The 16,994-nt window shown below is 47.8% G+C and overlaps 6 protein-coding genes across 6 annotated transcripts; 2 read left to right on the top strand and 4 right to left on the bottom strand.

The window, feature by feature from the left end:
* Positions 1-62: 62 nt before the first annotated feature.
* BDV27DRAFT_171230 (heterokaryon incompatibility protein-domain-containing protein) lies at positions 63-3,026 on the top strand (the record flags this gene model as incomplete). The annotated part of the gene is made up of 4 exons (XM_032075548.1): positions 63-1,838; positions 1,878-2,264; positions 2,328-2,388; positions 2,467-3,026. 4 exons carry the CDS (start codon positions 63-65, stop codon positions 2,880-2,882), a joined length of 2,640 nt encoding a protein of 879 aa, XP_031929044.1. The 3' UTR covers positions 2,883-3,026.
* A 157-nt stretch (positions 3,027-3,183) lies between these two features.
* BDV27DRAFT_171228 (acyl transferase/acyl hydrolase/lysophospholipase) lies at positions 3,184-5,378 on the bottom strand (the record flags this gene model as incomplete). The annotated part of the gene is made up of 10 exons (XM_032075547.1): positions 3,184-3,622; positions 3,702-3,932; positions 3,988-4,097; positions 4,136-4,229; positions 4,287-4,416; positions 4,473-4,634; positions 4,683-4,782; positions 4,956-5,063; positions 5,103-5,162; positions 5,226-5,378. 10 exons carry the CDS (start codon positions 5,376-5,378, stop codon positions 3,202-3,204), a joined length of 1,569 nt encoding a protein of 522 aa, XP_031929043.1. The 3' UTR covers positions 3,184-3,201.
* Positions 5,379-7,218: 1,840 nt separating this feature from the next.
* Positions 7,219-9,001, top strand: BDV27DRAFT_171226 (uncharacterized protein; the record flags this gene model as incomplete). The annotated part of the gene is made up of 3 exons (XM_032075546.1): positions 7,219-7,252; positions 7,440-8,846; positions 8,952-9,001. 3 exons carry the CDS (start codon positions 7,219-7,221, stop codon positions 8,999-9,001), a joined length of 1,491 nt encoding a protein of 496 aa, XP_031929042.1.
* A 479-nt stretch (positions 9,002-9,480) lies between these two features.
* Positions 9,481-10,954, bottom strand: BDV27DRAFT_156391 (OSTA/TMEM184 family protein; the record flags this gene model as incomplete). The annotated part of the gene is made up of 6 exons (XM_032072328.1): positions 9,481-9,927; positions 9,985-10,134; positions 10,191-10,316; positions 10,378-10,630; positions 10,688-10,835; positions 10,891-10,954. 6 exons carry the CDS (start codon positions 10,952-10,954, stop codon positions 9,481-9,483), a joined length of 1,188 nt encoding a protein of 395 aa, XP_031929041.1.
* A 1,049-nt stretch (positions 10,955-12,003) lies between these two features.
* On the bottom strand, positions 12,004-13,990 carry BDV27DRAFT_144007 (uncharacterized protein; the record flags this gene model as incomplete). Its single annotated transcript, XM_032070192.1, has 4 exons — positions 12,004-13,146; positions 13,203-13,407; positions 13,463-13,851; positions 13,928-13,990. 4 exons carry the CDS (start codon positions 13,988-13,990, stop codon positions 12,004-12,006), a joined length of 1,800 nt encoding a protein of 599 aa, XP_031929040.1.
* Positions 13,991-15,277: 1,287 nt separating this feature from the next.
* On the bottom strand, positions 15,278-16,981 carry BDV27DRAFT_125955 (M20 family metallopeptidase). The gene is made up of 3 exons (XM_032066451.1): positions 16,837-16,981; positions 16,385-16,770; positions 15,278-16,326 (listed from the first exon to the last, which is right to left on the bottom strand). The coding sequence occupies exons 1-3, from the start codon at positions 16,930-16,932 to the stop codon at positions 15,573-15,575; spliced, it is 1,236 nt and encodes a 411-aa protein (XP_031929039.1). The 5' UTR covers positions 16,933-16,981; the 3' UTR covers positions 15,278-15,572.
* Between the last annotated feature and the right edge of the window lie 13 nt (positions 16,982-16,994).

The following is a 16,994-nucleotide window of genomic DNA, read 5'->3' as shown; positions in this document are numbered from 1 at the left end:
GTATACGAAGGCAAGGCTACGAGGATTCCCACCCATGCGTGCAGTCATACGAAGAGACCATCATGTCAGAACGATTTGAATATGACCTTTTGCCAGAGCCAACCTGCATCCGCTTGGTATCCTTTGTCCCTCAGGATGATGCTACCTGTCCTCCCCTGACCAAAGGTGAGCCGCTGCTCCAGCTATCGCTGTGCACGGTGGATCTGCGGGATGCCCCGCACTATGAGGCACTGTCGTATACCTGGGGATCGCCATTCCCTCCAGAGGACCCAAGATCAAGAGCGTACGAGGATGAGAATAATCAACAGCCAGTGATAGTCAACGGTCGTGAATATGAGATTGGACGGAACCTCTGGGAGTTCTTGCATCAACAGCAGCAGATCAACGCGATTATCAGGAAAGAGGCCGCCGAAACTCTTGCGGCTGGGTTAGACGCACATGGACGGACCCCATTAATGCGCGCTGTCATAGATAGAAGGATCGATCTGGCAGAGGCTTTGCTCGCCCTTGGTGCCAAGACAGAGGCACAAGATAAACAGGGAAAGACGGCACTCCATTACGCACTTTCAAGGGACACCCGGAATTTGGACCTCGCAGAGCTACTGGTCTATCATGGCGCGGACATCCATGCGCGGACACAAGAAGGGGAAACGCCGTTGGACAACGTCGAGGGTGAGGTGGTTGCGTTGATCACGTCCATCGGCAAAGACCTTGGCGGAAAAGCCCTACCGAGAGGTCTGCGACTCTCAGCACAGAGGCCGATGTGGGTTGATGCTATTTCGATCAATCAGAAAGATACGGCTGAGCGCAATAAGCAGGTCGCTATGATGTCGGATATATATAGCAAGGCCATGCCTGTTGTTGTGTGGCTCGGTATGGAAGACGAGCACAGCCCTCCTGCACTGAAGGTCCTCCTTAATGATAATTTCATCCCCTGGGTAATGTTGACTGAGACGAGATATTTGGAGCCCACAGAGTTGAGTGTAGAAAACTCCATGGAAAAACGCTACAGTCCTCAGCATATACGCAATGCACTGGCTGTGGAGAAGCTTATGGCGAGGACTTGGTGGTCCCGAGCCTGGGTCATCCAGGAGCTGACGCTGGCGAAGCGTGCTGTGATCGTTTGTGGCTCAGTCACAATTGACCCGATGCCCACAAGTATTATATTAGGCGTGCTATGCTGTATTCCTTCTGTGGGGAAGCAAATGCAAGTTAGCCATCCGATTGTAAACGGTACTGCTCTCTTTGAGAGTGCACGTTTCGCAGGGGTGCACGGCATCGAAGCGCTCATGCTTGCTGATATCAGCTTTAGAGCCTCTAAATACGCAAGAGAGCGGGAGTTCGTCTTGAAGAATGCTTTAGCACTAAACAAGGGGGCTCCGAATGGTTCCTGGGGGCGAAGTCTAAGCCTCCAAAACCTAGGAAGGTTAAGTTGGTGGTCCCAGTCCCGCGATCCGAGAGACAAGGTCTTCGCGCTAGTAGGGATTGCTTGCCCAGATCCACAGGACCAGGGGATTATTGTAGATTACACGATACCTATTGACAAGCTTTTTGTTCAATATGGTCACTTATTCATTCAAGGCTCACCCGAGGAAATCCAGGATCTACACACTACCGAATGCTATGCTTTCGAGCCCCTGGAGGGGCTATCCTATGTTCAGGACACGCCAAATCCTCACCCTGAATTCCAGGATTACAAAGCCAAACTTCCGTCCTGGACCCCAAACTTCAGCGCGCATCTCACAACCTGCCGCATCTGGTCCCGGGAATTTAGAGCAGCCTCATACATACCTAACAGCCCAGCAATTATTTCCCACCCAGACCCCAGAATTTTGTGTGTGAGTGGGCATATAGTGGACAGTGTTATAGCAATAGAGCCGGCCAAAAGCAAGGGTGATGTACAGGTGTCCGAGGTACTGGCCTGGCTGGAATTCATACAGAGTTTGAATCCCAGATACTCGGAAGAAGACAGCCACGTGGATGCCCTGCGGCAAACATTAACCGCTGGTAAACAAGGCCAGGATAAAAAGGTTGCGCGTAAGGCCTTCCGAGACTTTATCACAGGGAAACTATGTCAGAGTGAGACGGATCCTCAATTGGAATCGATAATCGCGAAACTGCGCAAGTCTAGCCCACGGGACACTATGCCCTCGGTTAAGGAGCTCCATAAAAGAAAGAAGGAGCTCAAGAAACATAAGCAGGGTCTCCTGAGGTGTGTGTCGGAGCACATACAGATGGTGGAGGCACTCCGGAGAGACATACAGGTACCCCTGATTATAGCGCAGGGACACGAAGAACTAAAGCAGAGGCTCCTGAAATTAGAGCAGGGGCTCAAGGAACAAAAGCAAGGGCTTCTGAAAGTAAGCCAGAAGCTCCTGAATCAAGAATGTAAACTCCCGGAACAAACGCAGATGTCCCAGAAATTACTGCATAGGTTCTGTGAACTGCTGGGGCTCCTGGAGCCAGGGCAGGGACAAGTAGCACCAGGACAAGCGGACTTGAAACAAATACGGGAGATGCGGAAACGAGTGCAGAAGGACCTGCAACTTAGGCCTATTAACTATGGTCAGCTAGGGGAGTTTGACATTCTTTTGAGGCGCTACAACAGGTCTAGGTGCCTGTTCCTGACCAAAGAAGGCTATATAGGTCTCGGGCCTCTGGGTGTACAACCCGGAGATGAAGTCTGGCTGTTTGCTAATGCACGGACACCTTTTGTCCTCCGTCGACCGTCGGAAGGGTCCCTGAGAAGGGAGCCTCTAGGTTCGAATTCCTCGAAAATGGAATGTGAAAGCCGGACATTCATCGGAGAGACTTACGTTCATGGAATTATGAATAGGGAAGCGATGCGTAATCGTGATTTTCGTCCAGTGTTGCTAGTATAACCGCGCTGGTACTTGTTTCTTAGTAATAATATATTTGCAGCGTTGTGTCTGGTTATATCAAGGAGGCGGAGATGATTGGATGTGCCTGGATTGTTTTTTTTGGTTATATTAAAGTTTCAAGGACTCTAATAGTGTTAATGTTTATATCGCAGCGTCGTATATGTCATTATAGAGAAGTCCATATCTAAGCCACAGCAGGGACTTTTCAGCACAACCACGGGAATGGAAAGAAGACTGTAGTTTCTCAGGCACCAGAAAGGTTGAAGAATGGTAGCACAAACCCCTAATGAATACAGGAGTGGGAAGTAGTATTGGCTGTCTAGTTGTAGATTTCGAACAAATGCCTGTTCAACGTGTTGGCGCACCGACGAATCCGAGGCTCTTGTTCCTTGATATACTGTTCTGTTCTTTCAATGAACCCACCAATTTGCTTAATACTATCCATCTCAGCAAGCTCTTCATTCTCCTCCTCCTTAGCATTTTCTGGCCAATCCTCAATTTCGCGACCAACATTCAGTCGGAAATACTTCATCCGTCTAGACTCTGGGGCGTATGCGTCGATAAGTGTGCGGAAGAGAATGTTGGCCAGCTCGGAGTTTGTGATTGCACTTCCCAGGCCAGTAATGGCACCTTTGACGCTTTCGCCAAAGACTTGGTTCTTGGGGATACCGGTGCCGATGCTTAGAATGCAGTCAATGGGACGGCCGGCACCGAAGACGCTCAGGACTTCATTCCATAGCCTAGATAAGAGGGTTAGAGAATACTCGGTAGAGGAGGCGTATTGTTATAGCGGAGGAGGGGGGTGCTGCTTGGACTCACCATCCAACAGGGTTGTTAGCACCCAGAGCTGCATCGATCAACTTGTGCTTTACCCCATTATCGGTGGCGATCTCCATGGGCGGGAAGAAGGTAGGAGCAGCAGATGTTGCACGAGCAGCCTCCCACGCCTTGACATTGGGAAGAAGAGACTTCTGCTGTGTGTTGACGTAAGAACGCAGGTGGACAGGTCCTTTGCTGTTGGCGGCGTCTTGGCGAACGGCAAGGACGAAACTAGGGCGCCTATCAGCATGGAACCTTTCTTTGTAATAGCGTGAAAGGCTCTTACGCTTTGCACTTGCCGTGTTCATTAAGGAGAGGTGCTTCAGAGTCACCCAATTTCTCTTTCATGACCTCCTTAATAACCGCTTCAATATTCTCGGCATCGAACCTGGAACCCTTCCAGATGAGATGAGACGCGAGTTCTTCCTCCATACAGCAACATTGAAGATTTTGTTCATGAATTTGTTGTATGCCTCGATGCACTCGTCAACGGACATCTCCAGTCGGCCCAACATAATGGCGCACAGACTATTCTCAATGAATTTAGTATAGAGTATTGCTTGTGGATTGGATATGTGGTCTTACCCTCCGGTGCTGGTACCAGCAATCATATCAAACACATCACAAGGCTTCGGGGGTTTGCCCCCAGGGTTGAGACGCTGCATGACATCACGCAGGATGTATAGGGAGGAGAGACCCCGAACACCTCCTCCGTCTGATACATATCAGTATAAGATCCCGAACATAATTTTTGTAAAGAATAGATCTTACCCAAAGATAGAACGCGCAAAGGTCTCTCGGTACCCGCATCAAATCCATCAGCACGCATGGGGGGAACAGCCGGATCGTACTCAGTTGGCAATTTCTCATTTACTTCCTGCAGTGTATCTTGCAAAAGGCTAAACTCGCCGAATTGAGGTGGCAAGCGCGTGACTATATTCAGTGAGTAATAGGTTCGTATTCCTTCACCTAAATTCATACCTGGTTTATCACCGATTTCAACGGCCAGGTATCCCTTCTCAACAAATATCCACCAACCAGGGAAACGAGCACAGTTACGAACACCAATGAATTGCCCAGGCTAGTCATAAACCATCAGCTAAATCCTGTCAGGTAAGGGTATAGACATACTTGAAGCGAACGTAGTAAATTATGCTCGGTATCGAAAACCGGGCTCTCATTCTAGATAGCCACAATATGTGAGAATGTGAGATTGCAAGACAATGCCCAACTGAATTTCAATAAAGTACTGACCCATTGGTATTCTTCTGTTTCCATTGGGCTAAAATGACTCTTCCAAATAAATTCCACGTTATCTCTGATAAGCGGGTTTTTCGTATGACCATTGCCCAGGAGAACAAGCTCAAACCAGGTCCAAGTACCAGCGTCTCAGTCGCTCACATATCCCTGGTCTCTGGACTTGGCAAAAAGTTGGACGTTTTTGAGACGGTCGATGAACGACTCCGTCAGTACCTGTGCATATTAGCATAATATCGCTAGATATCGATAAGTGGAGAACTATACCGGTAGCTTGAACCAGACCTTGGCCTGTATGTATTGATCATGGGCCGTGACTTCGTCAGAACTTTCACATTTGACGGCATATTTTCCAGGTGCGACGGAAGAGAGGTCTGTTGGGAGGGGAGGCAGAGTTTCCACTTCTCTTGTCCACGTCATGTTTGGTGATAGATGTATATATACAGCCCGAGCACAGAGAAGATGGGATTGAAGTACGTTCCAGGATCACTCTCGCCCTTATATAGATGTTTTATCTATTGCAGCCCCACCATCCTTTTAATTCCACATATGGCTGCCTTCAACTAACAGCTTGACACGTCTGGCAGGATGGACCACCGCGATCACCATCAAAACCAGCCAATCATATTAGCTGAGTGGAGTTCTCGATCTTCAGCTGTTTGCGAAAACATCCTCAGCTGCGATTCAAAAGAAAACCCCTCATTCAGTTCAGCTCCCACATCGAAGTTGATCGTCACTGTGGAGAACAACAAAGCCCTATCGGGCCGTTCCATTCGCTGCCAAAATGTCGGTTGCGTGCTCAGTCCTCCACTGGCAGCGTTACCGCTGTTTAGCTGGCCTAAGTCGTGTCATAGCATTGACGATTGATCTGATGACAGATGCTAGTGAACCCCATTGTTGGGGATATGGAGAAGTTTCCCACTCTCACACTACTCGAACCGACTCCACCAAATATCCATGGCTCCTTACTCCAAAGGTTATTTTAAATTGTCCTTAGAATAGAATTTTCAATTCTCTAGTAATTTAAAGTAGCTATATATGTACCTTAAATCCAAGCCTTCTTTGTCGTAAACAAATGATAAGAATTATGGTTCCGCGCTGTCAGAATCAAGACATATACTGCTACTTTAGCTATAGTGTAAATATTTCACTTTTAACAACTGAAATCACTAGTCGTATTTTGCCTTTTACTGATTGGAATTACTTACTTTGTCCCGTGCCTTTAGTGCTATAAGTAGTGCTCAGAAATTACAGGTTCCTAAAGCGTTGTTGAAAACGGGTGAAGTGGCTATATAATACAATATCTTGCCATGTAAGATCGCACTAAACACTACTATATGAAGATCCGGTGGAACTTCACGGAACCCGACACCTGGTCTATGTAGAAGATGCAGGGAGGCCTATCCGTATCTTGTTGTAGGTTAGGTACGTGTCTGAGGCATGAAATTACTAGAATAGGAAAATACACTTTGGGGTCTCCAGGATGAATGCCAAGAATAGACCGGAGCGAATAAGTTGTTCTTTCTTCCGTCCAGAAGATCCACCAGCAGTGCTGAGCTGAGCTGAGCTGAGCATTTCATCCTCCACCAGATCGACATGGGGGCCAAAAGCTGCGCGGAGACTGCGCCAAACGAACACTTCTGGTATTCTCCTGCCCATCATTGGGAAGACAGGGCTGTCTGTATTAAACTTAGTGTCTCGTATATTCATTCTCGCAAGGCGAGCTTGGCTCTACTTCTTTCGACCCCGCTGTTGCCCCACGCAAAGTACCGCGCCTAGATTATGCAGCATGACCGGAGGACTGAACGGGGTCCACGGGGTAGATATGCACGCTTAATCTGTCATGGATGTAGGTCAAGGAAGATTAAATGTGTTCTACCTAGTCTCGGGGGTATGGGCCCTTTGGGTGTTCCCCAGCCACCGGAGACCTCTTGCGAACGGTGTCGCAATCTCAATCTAGAATGTATTATCGAGCGGAACACTCTGGGGCGTCCAGCTGCGAAATCCAGCCAGCGCAAACCCCCACAAAACAAACGATCGGCACCTCTTGAGAAGTTAGAAGAAAAAGAGGATGAAGTCACAACAGCGTTGTCAGATCTGGAGATAAAGGAATATTTATTCTCAGAAGCTACTACGGGAGAAGAGCATATCCACTCAAAAGGTGGCGGCAACCCTCACCCACCGCAACAACCAGGCAAAAGGGCCATTTTCCGATCTATGACCGAATCCAATGCCTTTATGTCTTCCGTATTAGGGAAAGATGCCGCATTTGGATGCGAGATTACTCACGCAACGTCGCGCTGGAGCCAACCTCTTTCGGATCTCATCAGTAATGATATGGCCATCTTACTAGACAGTTAGTGAGTGCACCGATAAGCTTGCATCTTTTCCTTTACTTAATCATGTCAAGCTTAGTTTGGTATCAATTCTATCTTCCAAAAACACCAACTCTGGTGGATCTGAGAAATCGATTATTCTCAGAGGAAGTCTCTTCCACCAACTCTGCCACGACCCTTCTTTTTGCCCTTCTTTGCTTAACATCTTTCGACATTGCCGAAGCCCCTGCTCAGCAATATCCACATGTAAAACAGAGTCTTCAGCGGGCAGTTTCGTCGTACGGACAGGAATTCATCTTTTCACCACCCACGCATCCAGATTCCATTGCTGTCTGTCTCTTCCTAGCCGAATTCAGACCCACTCTCTTGGCCACCTCACAGTTTGTCGCGCACAAGGCAGTCAGCCCCGAGGTGTACGTCCATCTTGCCTGTAGAATTGCAGAAAGACTCAACATACTACCCAGACGACATGCCTCCTTTTTTGATGAGCTCATGAACCCACAGAATCTAGACTTCGAGTGGTGCTTTGCCGGTTCTGTGCAGGAATTGAAGATTCTTTGCCTCGATTGTGGCCTCGATGGCTTCTTGTCGAAGACTCTACCTGCAATGCGGGACATAATTGGCCATATGCAGCCTCATATCGATGCTTATCGACATGTGTTACAATCCCGCGAGTGCTCACCAACAGTGATTTTTCACATTCAATGGAACATGTCATTTTATGTCCTGCTCGAGGGACTGATAAATGCAAAACAATGCTGGGGTACCCCGGAGAGTTTGTTCCTGGTTGTGGAGGAGGTGGAAAGAAAGTGCCAGGAGCAAATCCAAGTCTCTAAATCTTTACTAGTGAACGCTACTGGTCAGGAAAGATGGGAAGATCTATCAGCCGCCCGTTCTCTGCTAGAGATGAAATTCCACTGGGTGTTTGCTGGAATATGTGGTCTAGGCCTACTCTATACCGCAGTACTGAGAACAAGGCTTATCGAAGGAAAGAATGACGGGGATCCGGATATTAACTCAAGGGAATCCCTCCAAATCGTCGACCAAGTCGCCGGGAGCGTGAATAGCCCTCCCGATGCTCCGGGCCAGTATCTATCTGCATTTCTCAGACGCTTCGGACAAGCCTATCCGCAACAACTCGTGCGCGTGCTAGAGACGTTCCTAGAGTGCGCCGAATTGAAGATCGACGGCATTGCGTTCAATGCTCCACTTCAACATGTGGTTTATCCGATCGTTTTTGTGTGCAAAAACCTTGTCGAAAACAACTTCGTGCAAGTACGGGTTTTCGGGCATCTGGCTCGAAATTTCGAGAAACAGCTGGAGCTGTTTTCTAAATGTGCGAGATGTATTGCCAAGATGGCAGCCTCACCGTGGAACTCAACGAAGTCTGCTTTTGCAACTGGCTGCGTCTATGCCGCGAGTAGCAAGATTATCTATGGTTTACACAGTACCCTGGAACGGCTGAGGACAGAGTTATCACAAGGCACAAAGTGCGATGAAGCATTGAATTTGTTCAACATCTCCCTTGATTCAATTGATGTTTCTTCGATCGGTGTGGATTTCGATACGCCCTTCTGGGATTCATCGAACTTATGGCCCCATGTTGGATCGTTCGTTCCTTTTGATCCTTCACTGAATCTATTTGATTGGGCCCCAGGCTTGAGCTCTGACCCTGGGTCTGAGCCAATGAATATTTCTGGGATGTGAAGGGGCATGACGTAGAAGGTTATATTATCAGACAGCATGTGTCATGACTAGTGTTTGAGTTTTTAGTAGATTTTAATAAGATTAAACAAACTTCATTTGTTACCCAGAATCCGTTCAACTAGATTAAGGCTAAATGCGCTGGAATGAACAATTCACACCAGGACTCAGGAGAGCTGCCACAGGCATTAGAAGCATATCGGATAACCTGTAGTTGATAAAGTTTGTAAAATTGACCATCTACCCATAAAATGGCAGCAAAGCGATCCCAGAAAACTGGGTTAGAGAAGATAAGAGGTGGAAGCATGAAGAGTTGCAGCTAAATTTCAGATAGTAGTAACTGCACGGATGTTATTGCTCGCTCGCCGAAACAAATAACGCGATTCATATAGTTAAATCAAAACTGGACAATGTTCATAATGCATCAATAAAGTCTATAACGCGAGCAATTCCCAGCGAATACGGAATACAGCTGTAGCTCCTCAAGCCCCCTCGCCACTCTCATGCCTCCTCTCATATCTCGCCATCTCCTCCTGCTCCTGTTCCTTCGCATGAGTCTTCTGCACAGCTCGCGCACTATGAATCATATCATAAGCCGCCTTGACATCCTGAAACAGCGCCAGCGGATTTAAATAAACAGCCCAGGCATACAATCCCCAGCGACCACCTTGGTACCGTTTCTGGAAGCCGCTCATCAAGGTCTCCTCGTCGGCATCGGACTCGACGGTCTGGTATTCTCGGGGTCGGAGGGTGCGCGGTGAGATTTTGATCTCGTAGGGTTCCGTGCGGTAGGCGTAGAGGACAAGGAAACAGAGTGGGACCATCTGCACGCAGATTACCATTGTTGGGAGGCCCATCAGTACGTCGATGTAGGTCATTGAGGCGGACGGCTTGAGAATATTTGTTCCTGTAAGGATGAGGAAAAGGATCTAGAGGTTGGTGGTAAGTATTCCTTCTTCGCGCTGTATCTTGAGGTAGATGCTTACCTTCTCCAGGAGAATTACTCCGATGATCAGCTTGAATGCCATCAGCTTAAGTAGTGGTCTGTGCTGTGTCATGTATCCCTTCATTTTCATGTAGAATTGGAGGATGGCGTTGATGGCTACTGATGTCGATAGCGAGGTGATTACTTGGAGCTAATGATTCTATTAGCTACAACTCAAGGATGCCCATATGACAAGATGGTACATACCCAAACATGAGCGAAATGAGGCTCTGTACTGTCGAGGCAGTAAACGTGTAGTGACTGGGTCACCACTTGGGAGACAGCGGTAATCCAGGTAATGACTGGATATTGAAGCACGGAGTACCAAGTCAACTAAAACCAGACGATGGGTCAGTAATTCTGTTAGTTCTTTCTCTGCAGTCGAATGACTGACCTCCAAGAACGCAAGACCGTTCCTTTTCTTCTTCGGCTGCCACTGTCTGTTCGTCTCAAGTGAAGAAAAGAATTTCACTTTACTTTCATCATCGGGAGCCATGAAGTCACAGAGTAGCATGAGGAAGGCGTATAGAGCCACACCCTGGAGCACCTCTGTGAACCCTTGTAGGTAGATATAAGAGTTTGGAAAACATATTGAGATGAAGGATAGGATTTGGTAAGAGGGGATGAGGTTGCAGATTCGCATTATCCTATGAGCAGTTCTGTTAGCATCGTAGAAACTTTCCCACGTTGTCGGGGATCTTTACTTCAGTTGTTCTTTAGGGTTGCTCATCCGCATCGCATGTCGCCCCATCAGGCCAAAGATCAAAATTAATACTATCACAGTGCAAACGCCGGATACGATCATGTTAAATTGGTAGAATGTGAGATTCCCCACAAAAGGGTCGCTGCCATCTATTCACTTGTCAGTAATTCCAGTTAATCTGCAAAAGATGTAACAATCTCTCACATTGCTCAAGGTGGTCGGGTATAGCACAGCCATAGCTGCCAGCTCTCGGAATTAGAAGGCCCATATTGTATAGTAACCAAACGCTAGACCGACAACGTTGAATGAATCACTTGTTCAAAAGAAGATGAAATGCAAGGAACAACTGCGAAGTCACTTACCTTATATCTACCAGCACAAAGCTGACATGACGAGGGGGTGCTGCCGATCTGCATTCTCCACTAGGCAAAGGCCAAGCTCAGCCCTGAGGCCTCGCGTTGCTTAGCCCTCAACACTAAATCGCTGTTCATAGGAAGCGCAGTGAGAATGTCGCGCAATGACTTCGCCACGCGCAATTAGGTGCGCAAATAAGCCTTCGATCGGCGTATTACGCAGGGTCAACTCCACACGCTAAGCGCATGGTGGAGCCGATCACTTAATTTGCGCGAAGTTGCGCTGTCGGGCTGGAATTAATTGCGCGGTCCACAATTTGCGCGCAATTTGGAGGCTGAAATCGTTCAGGCAGCCATAGACTTGAGAATAGGCCCACTCGCTATCAATCTTCGACATGGACGACTTAAAGAGGGATAGCCGAGTGCGGAATAGAAGAAAATTTTACGGCATTTGCGTAGAGGCTCAAGGGACAGGAGGGATGACGATTTTCTGATCTCTTGTCCAACGGTGAACTGCTTCAGCTTCAACGAGAAAACGTCAACCAATATGTTCGCTATCGCAACTAGGATGACCTATAAACGCCCTTATATTTAGGACAATAACGAGCGTATTGAGCAGGATTATATTGTAATACTTAAATAGCCACAATTTAATTCAAGAATTCTGACCCTTCTTCATTCGTTCACGACCACTGCATTATTAGTGTCTACCAGAATTATTGATGTAGTTACTTGTTCTATACTTAAAAGCCTCGCGAGATGGGACTAACCCATGGCCAATTTAATTTCCCATATAAATTCTCATTAAACCTCAAAAACGTGAGAATCACCACCTTCTACATCGTAAATGAACACAGTGCAATGGTGTCGCCGAGGACAACCATCAAAGAAGGACAGTCCAAGAAAGACATTGAAAGAAAAACTGTCAACCGTAAATGACTTCTGGTTTGAGAATTCAACAGAATTATTTCGTCTGGCACAGGGGCCCGTAAAGTGTTGGGCCTGTGATCTCCTCCCAGCCCTCATAGCCAACGCAACGGTAGCACCAGAACACCTCATCGGGATCATACTTTTGCTTGACCGATTTTAACCAGTTGTATTGATCTCCATAGAAGTCTTGTTTCCAGTCCGGGTCATACGGATCGGCTTCATTCAAATATGTGCCCAGGCCAGGAGCCGCTGCCTTCATCGCCTCAAGTTTCTTCGATGTGGCGTAGTCCCTGACCTGTCGCACTCCTTGCATCCCGCTATCAGATGGTGGCACATCATAATTCTCTGCGAACATATATGTCTTCCGCCAGCCGGGGTGGACAGCCGTATGCGGCTGGGCTTGTAGGACTTTTCCACCACCGACGAGACAGAACTCCAGCAAGGATGCCACGGCCTGAACCTTAGAGACTCTCTGAGGGAAGATTGCGTGGAACATGGCGGTGAGGTTCTTCTGGTTGTTGACCAGCGACTCCTTATCGAAAAATCGCGATATCATGACAGGACTGGGATTGTTTGATGCTGGTGACTCGTGATTTCCACTGTCGAAGTAATCCTGGAACGTATCATACTTCTCAAAAGTTGAGATAACAGAGAGTTCGGTCCCGTTGAGTGGTCGGAGGAATTCAACCAACTGCGTGTTTATGACCCTCTTTGCCTCTTCAATTTCGGAAGACGAGTTGGAAGAAGAGAAATTTCTTGAGAGCATCTTCACGAAATTATGACTGTAGGCAGATTTCGTTCCAAGCACTCGATTAAGCTGTCCATTTCCAGAGAAGCCCGCGTCCGAGAGGAAGGGGTATTTAGAGAGAACTGACACGGAGGCATTAATTAGAGCGGACATGTTAGTGCTCGATGCCGCGATAGTTAATGAATGCTTCAGAACGGGACGCGTAGGGTATACTTTGATAGTGGCCGACACTACAACACCAAACGTGCCGCCACCGCCGCCGCGGAGGGCTGTGAAGAGTTCTACGTGCTCGCATGCACTAGCGGTGACAACTTCACCCGACGCGAGCACAACCTTGAATTCGAGCACCTGGTCTGCTGCCAATCCGAAGTCATGGCTAGCGGGACCATGTCCACCTCCTTGAAGGTAGCCTCCGACAGCACCGACAGTCTAAAGCCTACGATTAGCAACGTAAGTACATATATCCCAGGGAGTTGGATATTTACCTTGGACGAACCACCAACAGCAATGTGGTTATGTTTGGCCGCAAAGGTGTATACTTCGTTCCAGATATATCCGGCTCCCACAACAATTGCACTCCCGGTCCAGGTTGACTGGCATGAAGAGTTGGACGGCCCATACTTCTCTTGGAACTGAAGCTCAGGCTTAATATGCTTCATCCAGATCGACAGACTGCCGTATCCTTGGGATCTATCAGATCGGCATTGTTAGTTCGTGTCTGTCAAGAATGGAAAGGATCACTTACCGTGCCCTGACATCATGACCAGTGTTCTTAATCACCAGTCGGACATTGTTTTCCTTGGCAAATTTGATACCAGCTGCAACGTCGGCTTCCTTGGTTGCATTGACACTGTAGACGGACGCGCTACCCAAATCACACACTGTGCTTCCAGCTATGGAGGCATTTATCGGGGCGCAGGTGTCAACAACGGGATATGCGAATCCAATGGGAGATGCCTCCCGGAAGAAAGCTTCCTGGTAGACTTTGCTGATGCTCTGACACTGTTTGGAATTCTTGCCAAGCCCATCGTAACAGGATTTGGCAAGAGGTTCGTTGGCGATTAGTTGTCCGTGAACGGCGTTGTTGAGACCCTCCCACTTGGAAGCTGAGGGCCAGCAGTCATCGGTTGGGGTCTGTATGAATTTGACAAATTAGTTTGGCCTCTGATATGCACGTTCAGGCCATACAAGTTGAGGTGACGGAACGTACACATCTGCATTTGGCTAAGACGGACGGCGCTCCAAGAAGGAGCAAAAGTCTCGTAAAATGCATCTTCCTTGTTGACTGAAAAAATGCAGACTCAATCAACGGTCCCCCGCTACCTTCTTATATAGATTTCTGATTCGAGCTCCTTAGGCGACTCCGACCCCCAAGTCGAGTCAGAATTGTTCGTCTTGCGTGCACTCAGCCTCCATGGTCCACCTTATTCTGAATTCCAGAAGAAGGGTCGGCGAATCAGCTGTATCATGCCTTCTTTTGCCGACTTAATTGTAGCCAGGAAAATTTCCGCAAATATTTGCGCGGGCCAAGAAAAGCCTCATAGGCCGTAGTTTGTAATGACCGCCATGTGGTCCGACTTCCCCAACGAGCTCGTTGCCAATCTATGGATAGCTGAACAGCGCTAGCCTCGCCGTCGCCTAGGAGGGTGTAGGCCAGAAGACCTTCCACCCTCCTAGTATTACCGTCTAGAGCGTTGAAAATTTACAACGTTGGTAGCTGCGCGGAATTACGCGCAAATTCTACGTCTTGTGGATGAGCCTCCTTTTGCCTAATACATTTCTCATGCAAAAACGGTGAAAAATTGGGAAGAATTTGCGCGTAATCCCGCTCAGCCCAATATAGCAATGGATTATAACATGTCTAATAAGCAACGATGTTTCCCCTACAGCGTGGTTCTTGCAGGTATAGCCGTGGAATCCTGGCCCTTGTCGTAACGTGTTTAAGAAAGCTTAGGAGGGTGTGAGACGGAATCGTACTAGCTAGCTAGCTACCTCAATATCCAATTAATGTTCGTACAAAGATTGGTATGCCCACAGCTAGTAAATCTGCAAACATCTGCTACCTATATCAAGATTGAACTTTGACCAGGTGGGAAGCAGGATCATTCAGTTACTACTAGAATATTAAGCACAGCGCAACCTGCTTTTGCACCACCGTATTCGCTTTGTATTCCATATGTATTCTCAATTAGAGGTTTAAGTTAGTGCTAAAATCATTTATCCGTTATTTAAGCTCTAGACGTCAATCCTGGAACAATGATTGTCCATAAGATAAGCGGCACGGTCATGCAGCGTTAAGCCTCACCGGATTAGCAAGCCAAGCCGTGGTATTCGGGGTTCTAGGTTTGAGTTGGGTATATCGTGTGCGCCTTGATTATAATCTGTCCGATTTCTTCAAGACATGGGGGTATTTCACTAGCTGGTACCAGCTTGTTGGCTGGGCGGCTGTGGACCATTTGGTTTTTTTTCAACCCTACAGGGGATCTTATTCTTGATTCTCTTAAGAATGAAGAGGACAGTGACAGCAGACAGGGAGAATGAGCCCTTATTGAGATATTAGGTAGCATATTCACTTTATCCTAGATTATACTATATCATATGGTGGGTTGGTCCTTGATTGAATCGTTGTCATCGCTTGTCAGGTGTCTCACTCGCCTACTTGATCTGCAATGGTCAGCACTTATTCCACCCAAGTGGTGTCTCGAATCTCAGGAATACCACTGAACACGCAACGTGATTGGGAGTAGCCGGGGCTGTGGTAGCCCTCTGTACCGAATTTATATAGTATACAAGTGTTATAATGCAGCTCCGCTTCTTAGGCTTAATACATTCAAGGTTGAATGGGTAACGGGTAGTTAGCGCGTATCCTTCTGCGTCAACGGAAAAGCGTCCTTCACATCTCGATAAAAGTCCTCATCTACAAGGACTCTCCACCCTGTCATAGCCATCGCTTTCCCAGCCAGAATAGTCCTCCGATGTGCCTCATCACTCGCGGCGGCGGCGGTAAATTCTCGCGTATGGTTCTTAGCACCATTACTAACCGGAATACCGACAACGGCATGCAGAGCTGGCATAATTTGCGACACATTCCCTTGATCGGTAGACCCAGCCATCAAAGTATCATCAGTCGCCACAACGCGTATTCCCTGATCGTCCATGTACTCTGCGAAACCCTTACAGAGCGGTGGGTTCACTACAAGGTCACCATAGATTTGATCTTCCTCGAGTTCGATTTTGCATCCGGTGGCTAGGGCAGCCGCTTCTAAACACCGGCGCACCCGAGTACCGAGGAGTCGTGTTCTCTCCATTGTACGACTGCGAATGGTGTATATGGTGCGGGTGAGCTCGGGAATGGCATTGGTAATACTGGGTGCTTGTAAAATTGCCCCATGCACTCTTTCGTCGGGGCGAAGCTGCTGCCGCAACATTGAGATATTGTTGTAGGCAGCCACGACGGCATCAAGGGCGTTAATACCCTCCCAGGGATTGACCGCCGCATGGGCACTAACCCCGTGATAGACGGCAGTGATATCGTAGCAAGAGATAGATGGTTGGCCTGCGATACCCAAGATCTTGTGAGAGATGAGTTCTTCTTCCGAGATAGGGTGCCTTGAATATGTCAGCATATTCTAGAAATCAGGAGTGGTCGCGATAGTAGATGCCATACATCATCAGAGATACATCGGCCTTCTCATAGGCACCTGCCCGAATGAGATCGATTTTACCTCCACCTTCTTCTTCAGCGGGAGTTCCCAGCAACTGCGCTTGTCCTGGAAGATTGAACTTCTGAATGGCGAAGGCCAAGGCCAAAAACGCGGTGACACTGGCGGTTGCGATGAGGTTGTGACCGCATGCATGTCCGATTCCAGGTAAGGCATCGTATTCGGCGTTAAAATTGACACAGCGCCCGGTAGGATTACCGGAAAGAGATTCAAATGCTGTCTTCAGGCCGTAGGCATGGCGGGTAGTTGGGATCCCCTGAGATTCGAGGAATTCGCATAGTACATCATGGGCTTGTTGTTCTTTGTAAGCCAATTCTGGGTTTTCGTGAATCTAGGATGATTGTCAAAATTTTCCAAACCCGGGGGTCAGCAACAGGTGATGTAATATATTTATTACCTTGAGATTTAACTCGCGTAAAGACGGTTGCAACCCCGCGATATATTCATCGATCGCCTTCTGGACTACTTGCTTTGTTATTGCCGTCATTGCCATTTTCCTTGCCTAACTTTTGTAAAAAGCTTTGTTTGTCTTCAAGACTTAGGAAGAAGAAATTT

This window comes from Aspergillus caelatus (genome assembly GCF_009193585.1).
Source record: "Aspergillus caelatus strain CBS 763.97 unplaced genomic scaffold BDV27scaffold_59, whole genome shotgun sequence".
NCBI classification, from domain to species: domain Eukaryota; kingdom Fungi; phylum Ascomycota; class Eurotiomycetes; order Eurotiales; family Aspergillaceae; genus Aspergillus; species Aspergillus caelatus.
The sequence above is the reverse complement of the archived record's forward strand: the minus strand, read 5'-3'. Positions and strand labels throughout refer to the sequence as shown.